At 38.3% G+C, this 27,441-nt stretch overlaps 3 protein-coding genes across 7 annotated transcripts; 1 reads left to right on the top strand and 2 right to left on the bottom strand.

Moving 5' to 3' along the window:
• Window positions 1-378: 378 nt before the first annotated feature.
• paqr5a (progestin and adipoQ receptor family member Va) lies at window positions 379-6,948 on the bottom strand. Of its 2 annotated transcripts, XM_051656199.1 has the most exons (9): window positions 6,860-6,948; window positions 3,727-3,954; window positions 3,307-3,434; window positions 2,268-2,473; window positions 1,963-2,089; window positions 1,747-1,791; window positions 1,558-1,654; window positions 1,255-1,399; window positions 379-1,119 (listed from the first exon to the last, which is right to left on the bottom strand). In XM_051656199.1, exons 2-9 carry the CDS (start codon window positions 3,778-3,780, stop codon window positions 896-898), a joined length of 1,026 nt encoding a protein of 341 aa, XP_051512159.1. In that variant the 5' UTR covers window positions 3,781-3,954; window positions 6,860-6,948; the 3' UTR covers window positions 379-895. The 2 variants fall into 2 exon arrangements, with proteins under 2 accessions (XP_051512159.1, XP_051512160.1); XM_051656200.1 differs by lacking the exon at window positions 6,860-6,948 and having other exon boundaries at window positions 3,727-4,812.
• A 492-nt stretch (window positions 6,949-7,440) lies between these two features.
• Window positions 7,441-24,316, top strand: LOC127416687 (DNA damage-binding protein 2-like). 3 transcript variants are annotated; one of them, XM_051656193.1, is made up of 11 exons: window positions 7,441-7,587; window positions 7,691-7,835; window positions 8,039-8,163; window positions 10,292-10,483; window positions 10,777-10,922; window positions 17,814-17,913; window positions 18,013-18,190; window positions 22,580-22,725; window positions 22,856-23,011; window positions 23,921-23,966; window positions 24,075-24,316. In XM_051656193.1, exons 2-11 carry the CDS (start codon window positions 7,718-7,720, stop codon window positions 24,314-24,316), a joined length of 1,449 nt encoding a protein of 482 aa, XP_051512153.1. In that variant the 5' UTR covers window positions 7,441-7,587; window positions 7,691-7,717. The 3 variants fall into 3 exon arrangements, with proteins under 3 accessions (XP_051512153.1, XP_051512155.1, XP_051512154.1); XM_051656195.1 differs by having other exon boundaries at window positions 7,464-7,587; window positions 7,704-7,835; XM_051656194.1 differs by having other exon boundaries at window positions 7,468-7,587; window positions 7,678-7,835.
• A 286-nt stretch (window positions 24,317-24,602) lies between these two features.
• Window positions 24,603-27,433, bottom strand: LOC127416691 (protein FAM180B). 2 transcript variants are annotated; one of them, XM_051656202.1, is made up of 4 exons: window positions 27,343-27,433; window positions 27,082-27,267; window positions 25,348-25,427; window positions 24,603-24,929 (listed from the first exon to the last, which is right to left on the bottom strand). In XM_051656202.1, the coding sequence occupies exons 2-4, from the start codon at window positions 27,155-27,157 to the stop codon at window positions 24,603-24,605; spliced, it is 483 nt and encodes a 160-aa protein (XP_051512162.1). In that variant the 5' UTR covers window positions 27,158-27,267; window positions 27,343-27,433. The 2 variants fall into 2 exon arrangements, with proteins under 2 accessions (XP_051512162.1, XP_051512161.1); XM_051656201.1 differs by having other exon boundaries at window positions 27,082-27,432.
• Window positions 27,434-27,441: the final 8 nt, after the last annotated feature.

Raw genomic sequence — 27,441 nt, forward strand, 5'->3', positions numbered from 1 at the left:
GTTTGCCATTGTCTTTATTCAAGATCGTTTTGGATGGATTGGAAAATTATATCGGGAGAAAACTGGGATGTGTTAAGGAATTGCAATGTATGTAGAATTATTTTCTCTGGCAATATTAATTATTATATTAATATGACTTGTACAAACACATCTCTTCTGTGTTCTTGTGGCATTGAATAAAACTGTATGTTGCCTACTCTGCAGAACAACTAATTTCTGCATCTTTGATGTGTAGTTTTTACAATGAAATATATTTTACATTGCATAGTTTCATTTAGGAACAAATAGCAATAACAACTTTTTATTTACAAACAACAAAAACTGTATTTATTTATAAGTTAAATTTTACACATACAGAGACAAGAAAAAAATGCTGATTATAAAGCCATTGATGTAAAAAATTAAATTTGATTCATGTGCATCAAATCATGGAAATGTTTCACAATTGTGTAAATATTAAAGATACTGATGTAGAAAAAAAAAATCTAATTTTTTACAAAAAACATTTTTCAAACAGACAATCATTAATTTATAAGCAAGACTTTACACAGTGTTCAAAATGATTGATTATAAAAAGGCACTGATGTAAAAAACAATAATATATATATGTATATATCAAATCTGATTCATGTACCAAAGTTGACGAACAACATTCAAAACAAATTAATCAAACAGACAATCTATTTATACATTTTACAGTCTTCAACAGGTTCCCTTATTTGTGTCTTCCAGATTAAATAAAATCTCATGCGGTTCATGAGCAAGTGCTTCCATTAGACACATACAGTATGGCTACAATATAAACAGTACATTTTCAGTCAGTTTTTGGGGAAACTAATTTGGTTGCCATGAGTTAAAAATCGAATTAATTTGTCACTTTTATTACTTAACTAATTTATTTCATGCCTCTGGTGGAGTAAAGTGCCATACTGAAGACATAGAGTACACAAAGACTGCTGGCCGCACAAAGGAATGCAGCTCCTACAGTGTTTGAAAGGGTGATTGGTGGCAAATGAGCATGAAGCCACTGCCTCCGTGCAGCCATGTCCAGTTCAATAGCAGTCATCTGGAAATATGTGCCAAAAATAGCAAACACGTGGAACAGCTGATGACTGTGACCTGTGAAGGATGCATAAAAATACCATAATTTAGAATTAATACAGTTTACAGTAGTTTACAATTTTAGCCACTGGCATTGTATTTTCACTTCATGATGCTTTAGTTTCAGGTGTATCCATTGGTCTGTACTTGTACCTATGTAGTCAAAACTGCCAGGAGCCAACCGTTCAGGCAGGTGTGTGGCAAAAAGAAAGCTTGTGAGAGCGGCCAGTGCTGTGTGCTGGTAGTGAACCGTATTGGCCTCATTTACAGTACAACCCTCACCAGCGCACACAAAAATCTGAAAAGGAAGTTAGGAAAGCCATTTATAAGTACCTCAAATTTGCACTATCCAAGCTATATGAACTGAACAGTGGTGGAAATTCAATTATCTCAATTTCAAAATCAATAATAGTCTGTACAAAATGTATGATTTTTAAACTCAGCCAAAACACTTACTCTATAAAAGAGAGGGATATTGTCAAAGAGATAAGGATAGACAAAGGCCATTATCCGCAGACATTTGCAGAATTTCTCATCTAATTTCCCTGAAGACCTAAAAGAGCATACATTTGTTTTTTCATCAGAAAATTGACAATTCATTTTTTAATTCAAATATATCTGGATTAAAATACAAAGGGAAATCACCTTTTAATGCTGTGATAATTATACTGAAAGAATGGCAAACCAAGTCTAAAAAATAAAGACAAATATTTAGTCTTGACTTTTGGTCAATGGGCTACCATTTTAGGACGATATCAATTCTAATACATATTTTTAACTTCAATTCAATTTCGGTTCAGGTGAAAATATTGCTACCTCTTGCTAGAATTACAGGGTGTATTCATTTAATACATATCCTACCTTGAGTAGCAGGCCATTGCAGTGGAGACAACAGAGTTGACAACAGCTATAGGAACATAGTATTTATGGAAAGTGCTATTAATCCATTTATCTGGAAATGTGTATGAGGAGTAGGTAATGGCAGAACCTTTTGATGAACAAACACAAATAAACAGAAACACAAGAAGCAAAAAAACTTTCAAAGCACAGAATGATCTTGACTTGGGCTGTTTTTATCTAAACCTAGGTATTTGCAAGGATGCATTGCATAATGTGGAAACAATTATCTAAAGATCTGTCCTGAATAGTTCTATAATAAACTCTACCAAGGCTGTAAAAGCTGAGTGCTCCATAATCAAAGAAGAAGCAGATGTGCCTGGCCTGTTCCGACATAGTGCTGAAGGTGTGAGCACAGCTGGACGCGAGTGGGTACACACAGCATGACAGCAGGAACACCAGTAGGGGCCAGGTGAACGGATCCTGCCAGTAACCCTGCACCAGCACTACCATCAGCAGTTTCCATAAGAAAAACCTTGCAAAACAAGACCATGCATTATCTTACAACTGAAAAATGCAACAACGTGTCAAAGCCATAACGTCCCCCAAAAATGCAACAATATAAACTGAATTTTAAAATTAAGTGATATAACAGTGGAAGTATAACTGCTTGCTCATTCTTATTAACATATACTTGGTGAAATTCCACCTAAAAGATATTTTTAAAATATTAAATGTTTTCAAGTTTTCAGTAACAACTCTCATGTTATTATGTTATCTCATCACAAAGATGAATGTATATTTTACTCAATTTACTCATTGTTTCCCTATGTACAAATACATCGCTTAATTGATAACAATAATGCAAGAAATTTGAAGGATACATTAATGTGAATTATTGAATGCCCAATTCCCAATGTGCTAAGTTCTCGTGGTGGCGTAGTGACTCGCCTCAATCTGGGTGGCGGAGGATGAATCTCAGTTGCCTCCGCATCTGAGACCGTCGATCTGCGCATTTTATCACGTGGCTTGTTGAGCGCATTACCGTGGAGACATAGCACGTGGAGGCTTCACGCTAACTCACCACGCATCCCACCGAGAATGAACCACATTATAGCGACCACATGGAGGTTACCCCCATGTAACTCTACCCTCCCTAGCAACTGGGCCAATTTGGTTGCTTAGGAGACCTGGCTGGAGTCACTCAGCACGCCCTGGATTCGAACTCCAGGGGTGGTAGTCAGAGTCAATACTTGCTGAGCTTCCCAGGCCCTCCCATTAATGTGAATTATTTAAATAAATATAATTAAGCTTGACTCAAGTTTCTTGTGAATTCTTTATCTTTTAAAACAAGAAAATGTAATTTACCAGGTAGGCAGAAAATGAGTCCAGATATTAAGGGTCTCATTTGTTAGCTGGAAAAGACTAAGTACACAGTCTTTGGCAGAGCTGCACGGGTGGCGGTACCCAGACATGATGCCATCCTCATGGAAGACCTATGAAGAGACAAATTAAAGTAATCAAGTAAAAAAAAATGTGTAACAACTTCATCACTATGCATTGACATTCCTTCCCAGTGCCGGTCCTCTCTATAGGCAAACTAAGCAAGATGCTTAGGGCTCCCAATCCACCAGGGGTAGCCTGGCCCCACACTGTCAAAGACATTATAATTAGTGTTATAAACATACTGACAGGGGCCCCAACACAAGTTTTTGCTTAGGGTCCCCAAAAGGCTTGGACCGGCTCTGTTCCTTCCGATTTAACATCAGCATTGAAAAACATGCCTACCTTTGGAACTTGGTTGATGGTGAACACTTGAGGTAGCTTGATGAGATTGAGCATGGTAAAGTAAGACACCAGCAGTCACAAGGTGAAGAGACCGTCTGCCATCTACAGAGGTCCTTGGTTCCTTGTGATTAATTTGGAAGTTTTCTTTACTGTTCCACTGAGTGCCTCACTGTCCAGTCATTAACTCAACTTTTAGTACACTTATGTTAGACCCCTCTCTAAGTGCACCTACAAAAAGTAATTTCAATAGTACATTTTTGAGTCCATAAATTACATCTTGTACACAAAGTTAGTGTAACACAAATCATGAAAATGTGAATACACGGCAAATCTGTTAATATGAATAAAAAATAAGTAAATGAAAGTTATTAGTTACATAAGAACAACCAAAGTGAAGTGTTAAGCCAAACAAGCTGTCTGTGTCTCAGGATATTGCCTATGGAATGATTAAATGTCTCCAATGGCCTTTTACAAAGCTGTTATGAACAGCAGTGCAATAAATAGCATTATCTAAGCCTAGTTATAAACACTGTGGCAGCAAAAGTACCTGCTTGAATAAACACAAATGTAATGATTAAACCCCTATTATTCTTAAATTTATTCTCACAGATAAACAGCAAAGTGAAAATTACCATCTCAACCTCAAGTTAAAAAATGTCAGTAGATTATTAACTCACACACCTTAGGGGTGGGAGCTGAGGAGAACAGATCTATTGAAAAATCTTGGACACATCTGTCTGTTCTTTAAAAAAAAAAAAAAAAATTATATATATATATATATTTATATATACACACACACTTGTGGCGAATTCTCAAAGAAGCTTGGAACATCCTATCTGCCAACTACCAAGAAAAACTGTGTCCAGGTGTACTGGTGCTATTTTAAAGGCAAAGGTGGTCACACCGAATATTGATAGCTTTTTTTATGTTTATTGGACTTTGTATGACATTAAGTGATACATTAAAACTATTTATGTCATTATTTTTGAAGACATCCTCACTATGCAACATTTTAGTGCTTAAAACTTCTGCACAGTACTGTATGTGTGTGTGTGTATATATATAATATATATATATTTAGAGTTGGGAGGGTTACTTTTGAAATGTATTCCACTACAGATTACAGAATACATGAAATAAAATGTAATTTGTAACGTATTCCATTAGATTACTCAAGGTCAGTAACGTATTCTAAATACTTTGGATTACTTCTTCAGCACTGGTAGATTTTTTCACTTGTTTTGAATATAAAAACTCAGTTTACCAGTACAGTAAGACAAAATACACATGTTAAAAATATATTCTCTGAAAAACCTAAATATCTTATGCAGTGTTGTTTCTAAAACAAGATCAATCAAACTGATCTTGTTTTAAGGATTTTTAGATATTTTTTACAGGAAAACAGTACAAAAATTATTATTAAGAATATGATTTTTGCCCTAATATCAAAGGTCTTACTAGAAAAAAAGAAATTATGATCCAACATGAATTTTCTTGATAAACAAATATGATCGTGCCTGGTAACGTGCATGTAAAATGGCTAGAAATAGCATTTTAGCTTAGCGTAAAGCTGAAATTTACACAAGGTTTATTTCTATTTCTTCTGCTCCAAACTTACTTCAAACGTACTTCTCTGTCTGCTCGTATGAATGTAACACTTCATAAGAAAGTGTTTCACCGCTGTTCAAATGCACTTTGGATCGCATCATTTATATGTATAAATGCTTTTCCATCTGAAAGGACTAAATATCAAATGAAACAAATGACAATTAAATAAAAAGTAATCTCTTCAGTAATCAAAATACTGTATTCTAAATACCAATGATTTAAATTGTAACTGTAGTGGAATACAGTTACTTATATTTTGTATTTTAAATACATAATCCCGTTACATGTATTCCGTTACTCCCCAACCCTGTAGATATATATATAAGACATTTACTGTTAGGTAGTAAAACCTTCAACTGATTAATCATTGTTCAACAGACATGAAAGGGAGGAGCTAAACTCTAACAGTAATATATGACTGGTGTACACACAAGCTCATATGGGAAAAAACAGCAGAGAATATGCTCACCATATATCTGGTCCAAAACTGTTGTGAATGTAACTTACCCACATTGTGCAATATCATTAATTGGTGAACAATGTGCTCAACAGAGGAACATGCCTGTTACAGTTGTGGCAGCTACTTTATGCTAGAAAAACCTAAACTCTGAACTTGACACTAAAACCATTCGAGGCACAAGTACTTTAATTTAACTGGTCAATCAAAATAGTCACAATCTTAAGCAAAATACACTGCTAATTGTTGCAGTTGGACCAGCATGACCAAGTCCTATATGAATAAAGACAGAACCTGTGAATTCCAATCCAAGTGTATGGGCATTCTCAAACACCATAGTTCTTTGGGAACGTCTAAGTATTTAATGCTTGCGGTCATTTTTTGCTTTTTTTGTTGTTGTTGTTTTTTTTTACATAAAATTATCTCTCTCTTTTTTTATTTTTTTATTTCAAGTAAGGTCCGAGGGAGCATCAATTTGCATTATTTCTTGTTTTTTATATTATTACCGAAGCAATTAAGATTTTTTTTTTTTAACCAAGCACACTTTCCCAAAACCAAAGACCTCAAATATAGTTTTTATTTTGCTTTACCATCTACTGATTCCAAATATAGATTTAGAGTTTAATCAGTGTACAAAAGGAAATGTGTGTGGATACTTCCAAATCGTCATACCAAATCTGATGTATAACAAGTAGGGTAATATGGGGTAAGACGCCCCCCTTAAGAACAATGTTCATTCACTTTTAAATTGTAAAATATATAGATACACATCATCCGTCCCCATCTTCCCCTACTTTCTAAACTGACAACCGTGCAGTTTAAAGTGACACTCATCACTCATAATCAAGTACACGTGGGACAACTTAAGTTCAAACTGCAAATGCCTTGAGAAATTCACATCTTCTTGAATTATTTGTTATATCCACAGCGGTAGAGAGGCGTGACACAGCTATGAAGGAACACGCTCGAAAACAATCCTAAGAAATATCTTAAGTTATTGTTGCTATACTGCGTTTTATCTCGCAAAACACAACAGTTTTCAATATAAACATTATTTTGCATGCTTACCGTCAGGTGTAGGTGTGCTTTCAGTGTGTGTACTGAACAAACAACATACAGTGAATGTTTGATTTTCGGTCCTGGCAGTGAGTGGCGACACCACTGAGAGAAAAACATGCCTTTCTTTGTTTTCGTTGTCAGCTGTAGGTCCCTGCGCTTCTGTGATTGGTCAACCTGCACATCCCGCACGCACCGTATCCAAGATGCCGTATCCCAGGCGTTTACACTACACGCGTGCAACGCGACGCGTGGGCCAAAAAAGAACGCTTTTTAGCTTAGCTCTGTAGATAGATGGGGATTAAGGATCTATATAAATCATTTATTTAGGGGACAATTGTTGTCCGCAGGCTTATCTGCAGCATACTGAAGGGATAATTAAACATTCAATGCAACCTTAACATTTTTATGCATATTCTTACAGTAGTTCGTTTTCTGTTTATATTCAGAGAATATGAAAATGCGTTGTAGGACTTACAAAATCTATCTATTTATTTACTTTGTGCAGCTTTTAAATCTAAATGGAACGTTAAGACTTGCCGAGATCTAGCGCCATCTAGTGGTTAAACTCTATATCGCGCTCAACAGTTACAAAACAATCGGTTCCATAAGTCAGTGATTCGGAGCCAAAATGCGTGTCCGTGCACGTGTAGCTGTGTTGATCTACGGGGTTCTGCGAATGTAACGAATGACTGCATGCAATGGTGAATGTAGTTTAGATAGCTAGACACTATTTGCAGGTAAGAAAGTAGCCTCATGGTTCCAGTCGATCGTATGTACAATTTGTCTTTATGTGTTACCCGGTAGCGATGCAATTTTGACATTTAAAGTCCCGTTGTTGAGTTTCTTCATACAGAAAGTAAACTTCACATGGCGAGAGGAAGAAGGGCTCAGACAGACTCGTCTGCTTCGTGGCAGACCACGAAGAAAAGACTGAATGATGAGTCTGCTCAAACTCTCTCCAAGAAGCCGAAAGCTCATAGAGAAGGCAAGGCACCATCAAAAACGGGCGAACAAAGCTATTATTAATCATATATGCGTTATGATGAAGCATATCTAATATATCCTCCAATGTTGCAATTTGTTATACCAATGATTGCGTAATGAGCACAGGATGATCATATATAATGGCAAGCTCTCTTTGTTTGTGTTATGTGTTTTGTTTGTCTAATTATTTTTCTTATGTAACAGAAACCTTCATACAGGCAAGTGTGAAATTGATTGGAGGTCATAAGAAATTGGGCCAAACAAGTATACTTCACTACATCTACAAAAGCTCCTTGGGACAGAGCATCCATTCTCATCATCTGCGCCAGGTAAATGCAAACATGTAGTGCTGCTAAATTATATATCGAGGAGCTAGTTGTCAAATTGTTTACTTCAGTCTTCAGCGAATATTTATCAGGATAGGTTTATTTTTGAAAGTCTACCTTTGCATAGCCACATACCTTGAAATCTTGGTTACAAAAAAGCTAGTGAACATTTTCATCAATATTGCCCAGGATTGAACACACGTTGACCTTTTGTGACAACTTGCCCCAATAGCTGGGCTTGTTGCCACACTATGGGGGGTAAGTTGTCACTGGGTCGTTGACAAGTAAGGTTGTCCGAGATGGTAACAGAGAGAAATGTTTTAAAAATATAGTTTATAAACGTGTCTGGTTCGTAGAAATGTAATCTTTGTGTCCAATTTGGTTACATATAGCATTATACAGGATATTAGATATAGCATTTTCTACAACAAAAAAATAAATAAATAAATAGATTTTATGACTTTAAAAATGTCATGTGGTTTAACCATCAAGTAAAAGGTATTAAACTCTTTTCCTTGCACTTTGAATACACACAAGTGCACGCAACGTAATCTTTAATTTTAAAAGTTTTCAAACACATTTTTCAAGGTTCAAATATCATGCATTTTTAAGTCAAGAATATATATTTAGCATGGTTTCTCCATATGACTTGAACAAAAATGTGCCTTTTCGCAAAAAAAATTTTTTTTTGAGGGTCTAAAGGAGTCGTCTTTGTTTTATGTGGAGGCTTTTGTCACAAGACAACAAAATTGCAACCTACCATGTTGGTTACACCTGACTTTTATTTGGTTGACAAAGGTTATTCAAATATTAATATATGTTAATATAAATATTTCAAAACCAAATTGTTTCACTGCTTTTTTTATTTTTTTTGGGAGAAATAGTTATAAAAGATTGTGACAGGTTCTTTAACTCTCTTTGTGAAGGAGGAAGCGGGAGCCGGATAAACAATCCACGTCAGCTTTTATTTTCCATGCTTTTCAGTCTACACACAAAGGGTTTTGTTTTTCAGCAACAATGCACACACAATCACTCTGCTGCATGTGTCTCTCTCTCCCCCTCTGGCGGTCTGGACTGCCCTCTTATCCCTCTCCAGCTGTCACTGTAACACAGAACAGCTGTTAGAGATAATTTCCCACAGGTGTCAATCCTTACCGCTCTTCCTTTCCCGGCCTCGCTCTCCACAGACGTCGCTTGGCCACGGCCACATCACCAGAGAGATCATTCTGCACTACTCATGCCAGCATTTCTTTTTCCAAGAATTTCAGCTTTTAATGAGACATTGATTGTATTTTTTTAACTCTTAATCTTAAAACACGTGACTTTTTATTTTAAATCCCAGAAAAAAATATCAAAATGAATTTTGAACTCCGTAATTGACAACATGTTCATCATAGAAGAGTTGTATTCAAGTAATTGTTTTGTGTTTTAGGCTAAATTTTAAAAAGTACGACTATTATCAAACACAAAATTATTAATGGAACATCAAAAATGAATAAGGTAATGTACAAAAATATCAAAAAAATAGTTTAGGCTATCAAAATTTGTTTCGGCTAACAAATGTATAATTAATCAATTATATAAATGTATAACATTTTAAGACATATGACAAAATACCCCTAGATAAAAATTTGACAACGTGCTCTGACCTGAACTTCATGAAAAATACCATTGTTCTAAGAACATATTTGAACCTTTTGGTAAAATCTGCCTTCATAATAAAGTTGACCCTTGCCTGTAAGTATACCAGCAAGGTTTGATTATGTTCGCTTGTATACTCAAGAGCTGTAACAAAAATATAGTGAAATAGTGAAAAGTTTGTTTAGAGGGTAGATTTTACAAAAAATATTCTAATTTAATAGGCTTTTAAATTTGGAGTTTCAAACCAACATACAAATCCACTGCTAGAGAAAACGGACATTTGGGCAATTGGACTTTTGATTCCAAATCTTAAAGTTATTGAGATATCGCTCTTTTGACAACTTCCCCATGTGACAACTAGCCCTGGTCTCCCCTATATACTTTATATCTACAGCACATTTACAATCTGTGTGCATTAAGTAATTATTAGTTACCTTATTTGTTTGTTTGTCTTTTATATACAAAGTGATTACTCCCTCCTGTGTTACAGTGTCTGCAGGAGCCTTTCAAACGCTCGCTAAGAGGCTACAAACTGCACCGCACAGCCAGCCCCTTTGACCGGAGGGTCACATGTCTAGATTGGCACCCCACCCATTCCACCACTGTTGCTGTGGGCTCCAAGGGTGGAGACATCATCCTTTGGGATTGTGATGCGCTGAATAAGACAACATTCATACAGGGGGTAAGCTGGATCAAAGTGAGTGATCTCTAGTGCTTTATAGTGAAATCACTGTATTGTGAAATTTCTGTGTGCTTTTGCAGTTTAGTATACTCATATCAGTGATTTGTTAATTCACTTACAATTCACTACATTTACCATAAATATTAATGTGCAAATAGCTTGTCTATTGCAGTGTATTATGTACATCTGTAAATAAGTGTAGAGTAAAAGTAAAGTTTTCAGATTTCCACTATTTACAATAAAGGATGCTGTTTTGGCAACCGCTCAGATTTTCCCCTCTGTTCTCTGTCTAGATGGGTGCTGGAGACTCGATAACAGGCATGAAGTTTAACCAATTCAATACCAATCAGCTGTTCACCTCATCTATTTGTGGTGCCACCACCCTGCGGGATTTCAGTGGATCGGTTATACAAGTCTTTGCCCAAACAAATTCATGGGAGTAAGCAAGTTCTTTTGTTAGCAGCTATGGCTGCTCTGCTCTCCCTATTGCTTTAAAAAACAAAACAAAAACACACACAGAAAATTCCAGATATCTAATACCTCTGTCTTGTTGATTGACACTTGCATTCTGTGCTAAATTATACCACAAAGTTTGCAACATTAGCTATCAGTATTTGTTTAAGTTGGTTCTTGAGAATGAAAGAACTTGACTGTATATTCTTACTAATTACACTGGAGTGTTTGAAGTTTAGCATAGTTTTCTGTGACTTTTTCAGCTCTAGTGCGGACTAGAAAGAGAGAGACAGTGTGATGTTTTGATCACTGAGATCCAGCACAGAAGTATAGGACAATAATATCTTTGAGAAGGTGTAATTTTGATATAGGTGAAACACCTCATTTTGAAGCTTACTCCTTTAATACTTGGGGTGGGGGGAAAAAATCGTATCACACTCTTGTCTTACAATCAAGGCATGAAACTTAATTCCATGTCATAGATGGAGTGGGCATTGAATGAAGTGTATAATTTTACTTTGTGCTCCTGAGGTCTCCTGATTGGTATGAAGCTGAATAACAAACCCTGTGATAGACTGGAAGATACAGTCTATCTTATTTTTGTATATGTAGCATTAATTTGACATGTTTTTTAATGAGTTGTGCTACGTTCATTGTCTCCTTTTATTGAGCATTGATTAAGTAGCTTTCATATTAAATGTAATGTTAAAGTGATCTAAAATAAGGATGTTAATTCCACATTCGTCTTGTACATTTTTTTTTTTTTTTTTATAAATAAGGTGGTCATGGTGTAATGTGGTGTGTAATATGAAGGTACAGTATTGTGCATGTTAGTGTGTGTTTTATGGTTGTCATTTACATATATTTTGTACTTTGAATGACTGCATGTTTGGTTGCGGTCAATGTTGTGTTGGTTTAGTTGCTGTATGTGGCAGCGGGGGCATGGTCAAGCGTCCGTCCGGAGAGAGAGAAAGCGGTAAGGGCACTTGCACCTGAGCTAGATTATGTGTAACACCTGTCTCTAATTCCAGTGAGCATGGGGAGAGCGGCATATAAGCAGCCACGCCACCAGCAGAGGGAGAGAGAGAGTCTGGCGCAAGGAAGGCCACGGTGCTCCTGAAGCTGTTACGTTCGTTCTGTTGTATTTGTGAAGCTGATGTGTTTAAGTAACTACGTGCCTGTGAAGCTGATGAGTTTGTGAAGTTGTAAAGTACTGAAGTGGCCGATTAAAAGTCTTACCTGAGCCTGGAAAACCCGCTTCCCTGTGTTCTCCTTCCCTTCTGCTGTGAAGTTGTTACACTGGTGCCGAAACCTGGGAGATCTGAAGTACGCCCCATGGAATCCTCGCAGTTGGCCGAGATCCTCAATCCCTCGCAAGCCTACACCAGTCGCACCAACAATCCCTGCTTGAGCTGCGTCAAGACCAAGACCGCCAGTTTTTTGAGATCCTGCGAGCTCAAGCAGAGCCCCGGCCGCAACCCCGGACAACCACAGCCCCCTGCCCCCACCCACACTTCTAAAGATGGGGACGGAAGACGACCCGGAAGCCTTCCTCGACTTGTTCGAGAGGACCGCAGAGATCTGGCCGCGAGATCAGTGGGCGGCCCGGCTCCTCCCGTTGCTGTCCGGGGAAGCCCAGCTTGCGGCACAACAACTGCCGGCGGCTAACCTCCTGGCCTACGAAGACCTGAAGAAGTCCATCCTGCAGCGGGTTGGTTGTAGCCCAGAGCAGTGTCGGCAGCTCTTCCGATCCATGAAGCTGGAGAAGACCGCCCGCCCGTTTGCTTTTACCCAACGGCTCTGAGACGCCTGCCTGAAATGGCTGCTGGCGGGGGATCATGATGTCACAGGAGTTGTCGACCAGGTGGTACTGGAGCAGTTAATCCATCGACTGCCAAGAGGAACGGCGGAGTGGGACCAGTGCCACCGCCCGGTGTCGCTTGAGGAAGCCGTTCGACTGGCGGAGGACCATTTGGCGGCGTACCAGAGGGCGGAAGAGCCCTCCCACTCTCTCTCCCCCTCCCCTATGTTTTCCCCGATCTCTTCACCCTCCCCTCTCTCTCTCACTCTGCTCTCTCACCAGAGCCCGTTCCTGCCCCGCGGAGGCGAGGAGTCCTGCCTCCAAAGCCAGTTCCCCGTGCGTGGGGTTTCCCATCGCCAACAACAGCTTCAGGAGCACCGTGGCCTTCCTTGTGCCAAACTCTCTCTCTCTCCTCTGCTGGTGGTGTGGCTGCTTATATGCCGCTCTCCCCATGCTCACTGGAATTAGAGACAGGTGTTACACATAATCTAGCTCAGGTGCAAGCACCCATACCACTTTCTCCCTCTCCAGACGGACGCTTGACCACACCCCTGCTGCCACACTGTATAAATGTATGCTTACGTTTTAGACCAGTCGTCCTGCCTCACCACTGACTGTTGTGGCTGCACTTTATTCAGCTTAGTATCTAAAAAGCTTATGTTTGTCTATTTGTGTGCACGCAGAAGGGGGCTGGTGACTTTATTGGGGAGATGAAGTTTTGCCTTACAGATGTGTCCAAAATCTTTGTTGCATCTGGTGATGGCACACTCACCATGCAGAGTTTTGAGGGCCTCCCAGGTAGGGCTGAAACGATTAGTAGACGTTATCGACAACGTTAACAATAAAAAAAATTGAAGACAAAAATTTCCATTGACGAATAGTCGTTTGATCTTGTGAGATCATATGAAACTCTAATGATGACGCGTGAGAGCAGCACTGCAGCTCGTGCCTGACTGAGGAGAGGAAGAAAAATGCTCACAGTTCAGATGCACTCCAAACTTTCCAAACACCTTCAGGTGATGTAGGTCACAAAGTATGAGGGAATAATACAAAATAAATAAATACAGAAGCACTCTCGTTTGTGAAATAGGTGGAGCTGGAGCTGCCGCTCTGCTGAAGCAAAACTTGCGTGTCGAGGGTCTTTAATGGAAACACCCCGGCGTTACATCTTTAATATAGTTCTATTTAATGCGTTATAGCTTTGTTAAAGTTCAAATAATAAGGAAGCAGGTCATGTAAATAACTAAAAACTCCGAAACTGGCACTTTGGTTTGATTTAAAATGGGGGGGACATGTCCCCCGCATCCCCCGCGTATTCTACACCCATGCGGTCGGCGCCTCTTCTATGAGTTGTGCGAATGTCCTGATCTAAGGGGGAAGAGATTGAAACTGCACCCGGCTGATGCACACTCTGTCGCGGGGACGCTCGTCCCGAGCGCTCGTGCTTGCTGCAACTAGATTATAACGTGATGGCTCACGATTTATTGAATCATAATATGTCACTGTGCATTTCATCGTGAAGAAAATTGGTAATACGCAGCTTTATTAATACGAAAGAGTTTTTTTTTTTTTTTTTTTGTGAGTTAAAGATGGATAGAAGTGAACCAAAAGATGAGAGTTTTCGCCACATTATACACTGCAACAAAATACGTTTTTGATTTGTTTTTGCTTTGGCTTGTTTCCAAAAATAATATCTAAAACTCCTTTAAAACAACGTACATTTTCTTTAGCAGCTATACTGCAGAATAAAAAATTGTTATCTGAGAATGTTGTATATAACATTTAAAAATACAAATATTTTAAAATGTCTAAAAATCCTTTAGAAAAAGATGCATTCACCTGAGAAGCATATAAGATATTTAGACTTGCTTTTAGAGAATAGATCTTGAATAAGTATATTTTGTCTTTACTGCTCTTGCAAAAGTATAACAAAGTGGGAAAAAATACACTTGTATACAAAATACACTTATATTTAAGATACATTCTCAAAGCAAGTCTAAATATCTTATGTTCCTCTCAAGTAAATGTATCTTGTTTAAGGATTTTTAGACTATTTAAAATGGAAAACAAGACAAAAACACTTGATAAAAAAATGATTTTTTGCAGTGAATTTTTTTACTGAAATAAACTTAATAAAAATTATTTTTTTTCCCCCTTTAATTCAGTGAATGTCATTTAGAGGTATTTTTAAAAGATGAATTTGTCCTCTGTATTGTTAGCAAGCACATTTAATACAACATTTTAAGTCGGGGCACAAGTTGAATATTCGGTTAGGAGCTAATGATTAATTGTTGCAACAATCGCTGAATAATCGTTCTAATAATCGTTAGATTAGTCGATTATCAAAATAAATGTTAGTTGCAGCCCTACTCCCAAGTCAGATACTTTCTCGTACCCCAGTCTGTGGCCATGACCACCATGATCTTTGGTGAGGACACTGCTTGTGTGCTTTGAAGAACTGTTGTGAATTGCTCAGCAGTATTGGGAAATTACATTATTTTTATGGGGTGATGTTTATGCTAATGTTAATTGCAAATTGCTGTTCTGCCGAGTGGCTTTATCCATGCTATATAGATTGATTGATTGATGGTTTGTCTTAGATTTCTTGCCACACTTAATCACTGTCTCAACAATTATATTGAAACTTCACTACTGCTTTTTTTAGTATTGAATTACTACATAATACTGAAATGCTAAAGGAATAGTTCACCCAAAAATTATAATTCTCTCATTTACTCACCTTTATGTCATCTCAAACTCGCATGACCTTCTTTCTTCCATGGAACACAAACAAAGGTATTTTAAAGGCGATGTGATGTTAATGTATCCATACAATGTAAGTGAATAGGGAGCAAACTTTCAAGCTTCGAAATGGACATAAAGGTAATTGTGACAAGGAGGAGGGCGTGGCCGGATGAGATGAGAGAATTATAATTTTTGGGTGAACTGTTCCTTGTAATATACAGTACTGTGCAAAAGTCTTTGGCACATAAGATGATTCACAAAAACATTTGTCTTAAGATGGTTATATTTACAATATATCTTCAGCTTAAGTGTCAATAGGAAATATACATTAGACTCCTAAACATTCCTTTTTTGAATAGAATAGAATAGAACAGGGAGCCCTGTTCTATTATTAGTCTGTCTTAGTAGACTGAAGTGAAGTCTGGCTGGCACATGCTGCAGTTGGTCATCATTACGCTGCGACACAGTGGGAGTCAGGCAGGACCGGAGATGGATCTGGCAGACTCTGCCAAACTCTGGATAAAATCCCAAGGAAAAAAATTAGCGTAGATGCCATTCACTTTAAAGCAGGGTTAAAGAATAAGAGAAGTGTTTCGGTTCAGGCAGACCTAACTAAAGCAGCATAGCTATGAATTGAGGGATAAATTAGTTGTATGCCTGGCTGAATGGATAAGTCTGTAGTCTAGACTTAAACTGAGATTGTGGGTCTGAGTTCCGAAAATGTTTTGCTATAGAAGTTGACGTTACAGTATATCCATCAAGAGTCATATTATATTTTAGCGTCTTATTTTTTTTTTAGGTTTTTGTTCCAATAATTAGTACTTCTGTTTTATCGGAATTTAGTAGAATGAAATTTCAAGCCATCCACTCTTTGAAATAATTTATACACTCTGTTAATTTGGAGAACTGTGAAATTTCTACGGGTTTCGAAGAAATATAAAGTTGGGTATCAGTCAGATGGATGCGTAATTCCAATTTTGTTTCTGATGATTTTGATTATATCATTTAGATCAGCAGTTACAGAAATACTCAGTCCAGCCCAACTGGCACCAACAATCATGCCACTGTCCAAATAATTGAGATCACATTTTTTCCCCATTCTGTCAAGCTCCTGACCCGTATCTTCATGATTGTATGCACTGCATTGCTGCCACATGATTGGCTTATTAGATAATTGCATGGATGATTGTTGGTGCCAGATGAGCTGGATTTAATATTTCTGTAACTGCTGATCTCCTGGGATTTTCACACACAACAGTCTCTAGAATTTTCTCAGAATGGTGCCAAAAACAAAAAAACATCCAGTGAGCGGCAGTTCTGCAGATGGAAATGCCTTGTTGATGAGAGAGGTCAACAGAGAATGGCCAGACTGGTTCTAACTTTAAAAAGTCTACAGTAACACAGATAACCGCTCTATACAATTGTGGTGAGAAGAAAAGCAGCTCGGAGAATGCTATTCTGAGATGCAGGTTGGCGCTGTTTTGGCAGCAGGAGGGGGACTTGCACAATGTTAGGCAGGTGGTTTTAATGTTGTGGCTGATCGGTGGATATCCAGACCTTTGATTAACTAAAAATATCACTGTAAATTGTAGCAACACCTCCTCCTCGACCTTTCAGACAAGGCTCATGTTTATAACAATAACATGAGGGAGTAGTCTCATTTAGACTCAGTTTTAATCCAGGTTTCAGTCAAACAGAGCGAATCCAAACCATGATCTGTAATAATTTCATTTATAATTAGTGATTTGGATAATAAAAAAAATCTAATGTTTAGTAGCCCTACCTTTTATATGTTGTTTATCTTTTTTTTGTTTTGTTATTTTCAAGTTTGACATCAATCAGATTTTTTCTAAATGACTTAATGAGGGTTTTGTGTTTGATAGTTTGGGGAACATACACAGACTCTATATGATATATAAGTCATTCATTCTCTATGTGTTGTAGTTTATGTGACCTGTGTGATGTCTCAAGGCAGCTAACAGACGTTCGGATTAGCCAGTTTGTCTGCTTCCTGACCTGGGCCCTAGTTAGTCAAATACTATCACTATTAAGACTATGAGCCATATTACTAGAGAGGAGAGCGTCACCTTCCCTGTAGGGATGGAGTCCGTCTCTCTTTAGCAGGTCAGGTCTTCCCCAAAAACTCTTCCAATTGTCTATGAATCCTATGCTATTCTATTAATTGATAAATTAAAAGTATTTATGACATTATTTTTGAAGACATCCTCACTATGCAACATTTTTCACAAGTGACTAAAACTTTTGCACAGTTCTGTACATTCAAAATGTGTATATGGTTTCAATACCTCATATGTCACACTCCTGCTGCAGTTACTGGTACTGCTGTGTGGACGTGTCTGTGAGCCGTCAGATGCTTGTGACTGGGGACAATAATGGAAGACTTCTCCTGCTCGGCCTGGATGGACATGCGGTTAGTTTGGAAAATAATTAAAACCCATTTTCTTTGCCAGAAATTAAGTACAATGCTGTCTGACATTCTCTAGAACATCTATTTTTGCCACATATTTAGATTTTCAATGAGAAGCTTCACAAAGGAAAAGTGACCCATGCAGAATTCAACCCTCGTTGTGATTGGCTGATGGCAACATCCTCTGTTGATGCTACGGTCAAACTGTGGGACCTCAGAAATATTAAAGACAAAAGTAGTTATCTTACTGAAATGCCTCATGAGAAACCAGTCAATTCTGGTAAGAGACTGTATGAACTGATATGTTAGGAGGGGGAAAAGTAACAAAACTGTATCAAGTTGTTGATATCAATCCAATTTCATGTTTATGCCTCTCAGTTGTACAATAGGCTTAAAAGTAAACAAATTTAACTTGATGTTAAAAGAATAGAATATAGAAATTCTCTCATCATTTATTCACCCTAATGCCATAACAAACGTTCTTTCTTAGATATACATCTAAGATGCCGCCGCGGATGGCTGCCTCGGTATGGAGCTCTCCAGTTCTTTTGCTGTTTTTGTTTGTTTGTCCTGTGTTTAGTAATTTATTTCCGATCAGTTTTACCAGAGACGAGCTGCTAAATATTTGGCAGCACACGGCAGACAATCTTTTACCAGTTTTTTATCATTCGGACGTTCTGTTGGACATTTAAGTCGGAGGAGCTGCGTTGCTGTACAAGCACGCTAAGACACAAACGTGGGAAGCGCGCTGGTCAAGCTCCAACAGTGCAGCTTTTGAACCGCGCTGCCAAGCATCCATCTAGCGAATCTCAACTCTCTTCCTAACAAAACAGACGAATTCCCCTCACCCGGAAAAATAAGGACTTTGCAAATTCTGCTGCATAGTGCTTCACAGAAACCTGGCTGAGTGAAGCCATTCCGGTCAGCGCCTCTTCTATGAGTTGTGCGAATGTCCTGATCTGCTGGGCTTCCAGCTGTTCAAAGCGGATCGCACCACTGAGTTAACGGGGAAAACGAGAGGCGATGGAACGTGTTTTTACATCAGTGAATGTTGGTGTACAGATGTAACAACGCTGAAGAAGATGTGCTGTCCTAATTTAGAGGCGCTCTTCATAAACTGTAAGCCTTTCTGCGTGCCGCGGGAGTTTTCCTTGTGTGCTCTTGTGTCTATATACCTCCACACACGTGTGTGAACGCAGCGCTGCAACAGCTGGCTGATCAGATCACAGACACGGAGCTACAACACCCAGACTCGCTTATTATTATTCTTGGAGATTTTAACAAGGCAAATCTCACATGTGAACTGTCCAAATACAGACAGCACAGAACATGCCCCACCAGAGACAGAAATACACTGGATCATTGCTACACAACAATAAAGTATGCATATCGCTCAGCCCCACATGCAGCTTTAGGACTCTCTGATCACTGTCTGGTTCATCTTCTTCCGACCTACAGGCAGAAACTAAAATCAGCTAAACCTGTAGTAAAGACTGTAAAAAGATGGACCAATGAAGCAGAGCTGGAACTACAAGCCTGCTTTGACTGCATTGATTGGAGTGTTTTTGTAGCTGCAGCCACAGACCTGGACGAGCTCAAAGATACTGTGACATCATATAGCAGTTTCTGTGAGGACATGTGCATTCCTACTAGGACTTATTTAACATACAACATACAACAAACCGTGGTTTACAGAAAAACTCAGACAGCTTCGTCAGGCCAAAGAGGATGCTTATAGAAGTGGGGATAAAATCTTGTACAATCAGGCAAAATACAGACTGACAAAGGAGATTAGAGTGGCTAAAAGAAGCTATTCTGAAAAGCTGAAAAAACAGTTTTCAGCTAACGAACCTGCATCATTGTGGAGAGCCCTGAAAGACTTTACCAACTACAAGACAGCATCCCATAACACTGTAGGTGTCATGAATCCTGCCTTTGTTGTTCCTCATGCTCACCACCAGAGGGCTCCACCTGGGGATTGACTTTAACTCTCTGGACTCCATTTCCCATAATCCCCATACCTGTCAATGATTACCTGTTCACCTGTTTCCAATCCACTCAGCTATTTAAGACTCGCACTCACTCTCTCTCATTGCGAAGTCTTGTCTTGTCCTGGCTGACATTTCTGAGCGTTATCTGAGTTTATTGTATTTCCTGTGTATGATCCTGGACTGTTTACCCTGTTTTGACCTGTTGCTTCCTGCCTACTATTACTGCCTTGTTTACCTGGATATAACCTGTGATTGTCTGCTTCCTGTCCTGACCTCTTGCCTGTTTATTGACAACCTCTCTGGATTACCTTGGATATTACTGTTGCTGGTGATTGACCCCTGCCTATCTGTATTACTACGTTTATTGTTATTAAAGCTGCACATGGATCTCAGCTCCGTTGACTCATCATTACAGTAGGGATTCAACAACTGGCTAATGACTTGAATGTGTTTTTACTGTAGATTTGAAAAGCCCAGTTACACAACCCACACCTGCTCCGACCTTCACAGTACACAAATATTTACTCTCCTGCTACTCAACATGCACTTAAGATCTGTGAAGATGATGTGTGCCTGGTCTTCCGGAAACAGAAGACAAGAAAAGCACAGGGCCTAGATGGTGTTTCACCCACTTGTCTAAAATCCTGTGCTGGCCAGCTTGCCCCCATCTTCACACAAATCTTCAACAGATCACTGGAGCAGTGTGAAGTTCCCTGCTGCTTCAAACGTTCCACAATCATCCCTGTCCCAAAGAAACCCAAGATCCAAGGACTTAATGACTACAGACCTGTCGCTCTAATGTCTGTGGTCATGAAGTCATTTGAGAGACTGGTGTTGGCCCACCTTAGGGACATAACTGAACCCTTTCTGGATCCTCTTCAATTTGCTTATAGAGCAAACAGGTCTGTGGATGATGCAGTTAATATGGGACTGCATTACATACTTCAACAGACAGATTCTAGACAGAGCAGGGACTTATGCAAGGATACTATTTGTTGACTTCAGTTCGGCTTTTAACACCATCAACCCCGCTCTCCTATGGACTTAATTAATCCAGCTCTCTGTTCCCGGCTCTATCTGTCAGTGGATCACCAGCTTTCTGACAGACAGGCAGCAGCTAGTGAGAATGGGGAAATTCACTTAAAGCACTGGTTTCCCCAAGGGATGTGTGCTCTCCCCACTACTCATTTCCCTCTACACAAATGACTGCACCGCCAAGGACCCCTCTGTCAAGCTCCTGAAGTTCACAGATGACACTACAGTCATCGGCCTCATCCAAGATGACGATGAGTCTGCATACAGAAGGGAGGTTGAACAGCTGGCCGTCTGGTGCAATCAAAACAACCTGGAGCTGAACAGGCTTAAAACAGTGGAGATGACAGTGGACTTTAGGAGGAACACCCTAACATTAACCCTGCTCACCATTCTGAAAAGCACTGTGGCAGCAGTTGAGTCATTCAGGTTCCTGGGCACTACCATCTCACAGGACCTGAAGTGGGAGAACCACATAGACTCAATTTTGAAAAAGGCCCAGCAGAGGTTGTACTTCCATCACCAGCTGAGGAAGTTCAGCCTGCCACAGGCGCTGCTGATACAGTTCTACTCCGCAGTCATTGAGTCTGTCCTCTGCACTTCTATAACTGTCTGGTTTGGTTCAGCTTCCAAGTCAGACATCAGAAGACAAAAGATAGTTTGGACTGCTGAGAGGATTATTGGCACTCCCCTACCCACCCTGCTAGAACTGTACACATCCAGAGTAACAAAAAGGGCTGGTAAATCACTCTTGACCCCATTCACCCAGCACACTTCCTTTTCAAACTGTTGCCCTCTGGCCGGAACTACAGAGCACTGAGCACCAGAACAGCCAGGCACAGGAACAGTTTTTTCCCTCAGGCCATCCACCTCATGAACAGTTAAAACTGCCCCCAGATACTTTCCTTTGGTCAATATTGAATCCATCCATTCCTACTTATAACCATATTTCATTTATATTCTTTAACATATCATACCTCTTTTTCAATACATTACATCACCTGCACATAACTGTATATCTGTATATAAAACATTTTACTATTGTATTTTTTTTTTTTTTTTTGTCACTATATGTGTATATGTTTAAATGTATATGTTTGTATATACATTGCATTCTCTTGCATTGGAAGCTTCTGTCACCGTGTCAAATATGTTTTTGTCCATAAAATGTCAGTGGGGTCCAAAACTTTCAAGCTCCAAAAAGGACATAAAAGGAGCATGAAGGTAATCTATAAGTTTCAAGTGGTTTAATCCATGTCTTCTGCATGTACAGTGCTCTGCGCAAGCGTAATGTTCTAGGAAGTGTGAACCAGTTTATCTGAACGCACCAAGGAGACGGCAAATGTCAAGATTTATAGTGAAAAGTGTTACATTTTGGCCTTTTTCTCACCCATAACCGATCATATCGCCTCAGAAGACGTATTAAACCACTCAAGTTGTATGGATTAGAGCTCGAAAGTTTCAGACCACATTGACTTGCATTGTATGGACAAAAACACGTCATATATCCTTCAAAAAATCTTTGTGTTCCACAGAACAAAAACTGGTTTCAGATGGCATAACGATAAGTAAATGATGGGAGAATTATCTTTTTTGGGTGAACTATACCTTTAAATGGCTTGACGTAATTCTTTCTATACTTTCAGCGTATTTCAATCCCACTGACAGCACCAAGCTCCTTACTACAGACCAAATGAACCAGATCAGAGTGTACTGCTCATATGACTGGTCTAAACCTGATCAAATTATTCTTCATCCTCATAGGCAGTTCCAGCACCTAACATCCATCAAGGTCTGAAATCCTTTTTTGCTGGTCTTTTTCCAGTAAGCTTCTGTTGTAAGCTTCAAGTTGATAGTCATTTTTAAGTGATCCAAGACTAATACATTTATAGATTTTAGTTGTCATTTATTTTTTATTTCAGGCAACCTGGCATCCCATGTATGACCTCATTGTGGCTGGCCGGTACCCTGACGATCGTGTCCTGGTCAATGACAAGAGAACTATTGACATTTATGATGCAAACACTGGTGGGCTTGTGCATCAGCTGAGAGACCCCAATGCAGCGGGTATCATATCTGTAAGAATCTTATATTCTTTTCCATTTCAATAATTTTAAAATACTACAATGCTCTTCCGGTGTGCTGTAATGATTTGGTGAACTAGTAATAAATCATTTTAAGTAGACTTAGACCAGAGACATACGCTAATACGAGTTTGGCTAACGCATTGCCAGCATGCAGTCCAGTTGAACATGCTTAACGTGTGTTCTTGCGGTAGGGTAGCGGTAACAAACCTCAGCACTCAAGGGAGCGATAGAGTGTCATTCAAAAGTCTGTGCCATTAAACTATTATTATTCAGGTATGTTGCTATAAATATGTTGACCTTAACCTATTTACTCAGCAATATTCTCTTTAAATTGTTGCTTCGTCATCATGACAGTAGATGGCTTGAAACAGAAAACTCACAATAGGAGTGGATAGTGGACAGCCCTGATGTTTGCTATAGCGCCTCTTGTGGCAACGTTGAGAATGCAATGTTTATTTGTATGGTGTTATGACTTGTGGTCGGACACATTTTGGAATGCAACAATGCACAAAATGGAGCTTGCTTAGCTAGAAGCACCTGCATTCAGGTACTTTCATAGCGTATGTTTTGGCCTTAAACATATATTGTTTCCATCAGAAAAAAATCTGTTCTCACTTTGCTGAATTTATTTCTTTTGCTGTAGCTTCTTTACTACTCTAGCTACTCCTGAAACTTGGTAGTGCGGTACTGCAGGTATTGTTTACTCTTGTAGGACAAATTCCTTACGATGTTCCCCATTTTTAAGTGACTTTGTATGAATGTAAATGATAACATTGCAGACACTGCTCCCTGGATTATTTTCAAGAAACTTCATTGACGATATTTATTGCTGATATACTACATTTCTAAAATATACTATACATACTAAAAATAATAGCAAGTTAATTTACTTTATTTCAGCTCAACAAATTCAGTCCAACAGGGGATGTACTTGCATCTGGAATGGGTAAGTTTTTATTGTAATTTATTGATTATAAACAGTGGTTGCCAAATTGAAAGGCAGGAGTGCTACATGATTTATTTATAAAACTTTGAAACTTGTACACAATTACAGGCTTTAACATTTTGATCTGGAACCGAGAAGACACACTGAACATTGTTAACCAAAAGCATTCAACAGAGAGAGTGGATGAAGGTAGAAGCCTAGTTGGAACCTCCAGATCCTCCAGAAGAAACAGAAGAACATCTGCTGAAGATGCCAAGCTCAAGAAAAAGCTCTCATCACTGTCATCAACAGAGACCAAGTCAAAGACCAAGAGCAAAACAGAATGCAAGACATCAAAAGGAAAGAAGTGAAAGAGTACATACTGAGTTTTAAGACTAGATACTTGTTGGATCAGGTTTTGTTAGTTCTAAGAAGATAGCTGTTCCAGTATATCAGTCCTGGAAGAACAAAAACTAAAATTCTGACTTCTCTTTTGTTACCTCTTTATAGGGCCTAAAATACATCTTAAGTATTCAAAATAAACTTTTTTTTACATTGAAAGCTTCCATTACATCTCGTTTGTATTAACATAAGAGTGTAATAAAACAATGTAATACATATGACAAAAATATGTAAATCACAATTAAGTATCCATAATTAAGACTTGCGCAGCTGAACGAGCGTAACATTTGCCAGACGACCAAGAATATTAGTCCAGGCCTGCTGCTCTGCCTCCAGCCTCTGGTTTTGGACCTGGTAGGCTGAATAGATAGTCCCGAGGATGAGGATCTCAAAACGGGCCTGGGTGAAAGAGTTTTCTTTTTCTTCCAGCTCTTCCAGTAACTTCTCCATTGCAGACACAGTCTTGGGGATATCGTCATTTATAATTGATAGAAAGGCTCGTCCCTGTTGCATAGATGCAATTTCTTGATCTCGCATGACAACATTGTTGTCTGCATCAATCTCCAGACCTCTCCATAAGAACTAGGATTTAAAGAGGGAATGATAAAAACACCATTTGTGAGCTGTTTCCTTTTAGCCCTATGACAGCATTTGTCTATACTTACAACTATACAACTAACATACAATTTGAAAAGCATTATTTAAAATAGAATTAGGTTAAGTATAGCATGTCACACTGCTGTCACTGCTTGACATGTCAACTAGTATATATTTTATATTGATAATTGTCAGAAACATGTATGTCAAATAGAGTTTAAAATAAATTTGATCATTTCAGTGACAATTAATAGTATTGATTTATTGATGTTTGTAATTAATGTTTTAGGGGGAAAATATTAAATTCAGTTTATATATTTTAATATCCTATGGTGAAAAGAAATGGGAAGTACCTTGAAGCAAGATGTTAGTGTTTGTGGAATGTATGGAAATGTTGTCTTACCTCAAACATCAGGTTAGCATCACTTACAGATCTGATAAACCCGTGACGAGAGAATCTTCCATGCAGAATTGCTGAAACATCTGCATGAGACAGCAGGAACAGACTTATATGGTTACTTGAAAAGCATAATGCCCGAGTTGTAGACTAATCATTCTGGGCTGTGCAAGAATCTTAATGAATCAGCATAATGAACAGTGTTCTGGTCAACTGAATATAAATAATGAAATGAATATTTGAAATTATGATAATAATGGATAATAAACGGATCTAGTGCTTTTATAATAATACAATGTATAAACAATAAAATATATATTTCTGCAATAGTTTGCTTTCAAACAATTCCCGCAAAATTTAAATGGTAAAAATGAAGTAATTCTGGATCTGGACGTCATGATTGGCAGAAATTCCGTCCAACATGTCACAGCAGTGCCATGGTCTGAATACATTGGCATTTGAAACAGCTAACAAAGTGAAGTCCTATTTCTATAGTTATTTCCCTGTTTGCAACAGTGCACAAAATAAGGGAGACCATTGTGCATATGAGAAATATTTGTGGGTCATTCAATGAAAATTCCATTGATTTTTAAAGTACATTTCTGCAGGATTTTCAACATTCTATGAGACAAAGAATGTATTAAAGAGTTAATTACACTGTGCCATCTCGAGCTAATTTTTTTTTCTTTTTATTTTTGTATTTTTTTTTTTTTTCCCCTAAGATTAAGTATGTAATTCCTGCGACACTAACGGCACCAAACGGAATTGCAAAAATACACTTCGTTTTCAAAACAGCTTTCTGAATACGCCACCGTCTAACAAAGAGACAGTCCCACTCCCAACTCACCACTGTTTCAGTAACGTTGTTGTGGTGGGTCAAAGCAGGTCGCACAAAACAAACACAGACATTTTCATAGCGCCACAGTGACAAAGTGCTTACAGTTTTCAAGAAAATCAACCTATGAATGGCTTACTTATAGTTGTATCTGCATATGAAGCTTGGATAGGAGAAAGTATTTTAACAGAAAAAGTTACATCAGCTTTAACTATATGTTGGGATATAGCTATGCCTTTAAAAAAGTGACAAGGTTGACAGTTTTACGGTTCATTAAGCCATTACTAGATTTATGCTCAAGGAAGGTCATAAAAGGTGTTTATTAGAAAGAGAATTAAATGCACAGGGTTGACACATTACTTGGAGATACAACTTTAAGTTTTTACAAAATATAGGCCTATTATGTCCACTAATACATAAATATATAGAGAGAGAATAAATGCTAAATACTTGCTTTTCTTTCCTTTTTTTAATAAAAAAAAAATAAAAAAAATGTGCATATTTTGCTAATACCCTAGAAGTTGGAAACACAAGTTGGCTGAGGACAGGCCAAAAGGCAAAAGAAGAAACGAAAAAAACAAAAAAACAAAACACACACACACTTAAAAAAATAAATTACTGGATTATTGTTGTTATGTGTTAAGAATTTCCCTTTAATAACACGTAGTCAAAGTTGCCATCAGCTATTCATTAAAGTCATTGTTTACACATCTGTCAATGACATATGTATGATTGCAATATTACATATAACAGTGTTTAACAAACAAGTTGTACATAGTTGAGAAATAGTCTCGCTGCCAACATCAGGAATCCTGTAAAGCAGATCTGCTGTGTTTGTTGGCATATTGGCATAAAAGTCGTGAACTGCAACAGCGAGTAATGTCGTTAGGATCAAAAGTCTTTACCTGAGCTATTCCAGGGCTCCTTGAAGCCAATAAGACACAGGACAACGCAAGCCAATTTGGTCTGAGTTAACAACATTGCCACGAAATCCACTTGTCTGATTCGAGAAGCTCTGAATCTTCATCCGTTTTATCCCTCACAAAAACACAGTGCCCGAGTTTGATACTTAATACGTCGCATTTTTCCACCTGTGGAAAAACACAGTTTGAGCCAAATCTATCCAACAAGGAGAAGAACTGGTGTATTATAAGTTTATTGCTTACATATATTTAACTGTGTATCATATAGTATAATAATAATATTATTAATGTTACAGTGCAAAAGTTAGCCGATACTCTTTATATGAAATCTATTTTCCGTTA

Source organism: Myxocyprinus asiaticus, chromosome 26 (genome assembly GCF_019703515.2).
Source record: "Myxocyprinus asiaticus isolate MX2 ecotype Aquarium Trade chromosome 26, UBuf_Myxa_2, whole genome shotgun sequence".
Taxonomy (NCBI): domain Eukaryota; kingdom Metazoa; phylum Chordata; class Actinopteri; order Cypriniformes; family Catostomidae; genus Myxocyprinus; species Myxocyprinus asiaticus.

Coding starts and splice junctions, on each gene's coding strand:
- paqr5a (XM_051656199.1), bottom strand. CDS start 3,780: ATGCTCAATCTCATCAAGCTACCTCAAGTGTTCACCATCAACCAAGTT. Junction 1,400..1,557: donor ATATCCCTCTCTTTTATAGA/GTAAGTGTTTTG, acceptor CTTCCTTTTCAG/ATTTTTGTGTGCGCTGGTGA. Junction 1,120..1,254: donor TGGCAGTTTTGACTACATAG/GTACAAGTACAG, acceptor CATCCTTCACAG/GTCACAGTCATCAGCTGTTC.
- LOC127416687 (XM_051656193.1), top strand. CDS start 7,718: ATGGCGAGAGGAAGAAGGGCTCAGACAGACTCGTCTGCTTCGTGGCAG. Junction 10,484..10,776: donor AGACAACATTCATACAGGGG/GTAAGCTGGATC, acceptor TTCTCTGTCTAG/ATGGGTGCTGGAGACTCGAT. Junction 10,923..17,813: donor GCCCAAACAAATTCATGGGA/GTAAGCAAGTTC, acceptor CTCCTGCTGCAG/TTACTGGTACTGCTGTGTGG.
- LOC127416691 (XM_051656202.1), bottom strand. CDS start 27,157: ATGTTGTTAACTCAGACCAAATTGGCTTGCGTTGTCCTGTGTCTTATT. Junction 25,428..27,081: donor GGAGCCCTGGAATAGCTCAG/GTAAAGACTTTT, acceptor TGTCTCATGCAG/ATGTTTCAGCAATTCTGCAT. Junction 24,930..25,347: donor ATGCTAACCTGATGTTTGAG/GTAAGACAACAT, acceptor TTTAAATCCTAG/TTCTTATGGAGAGGTCTGGA.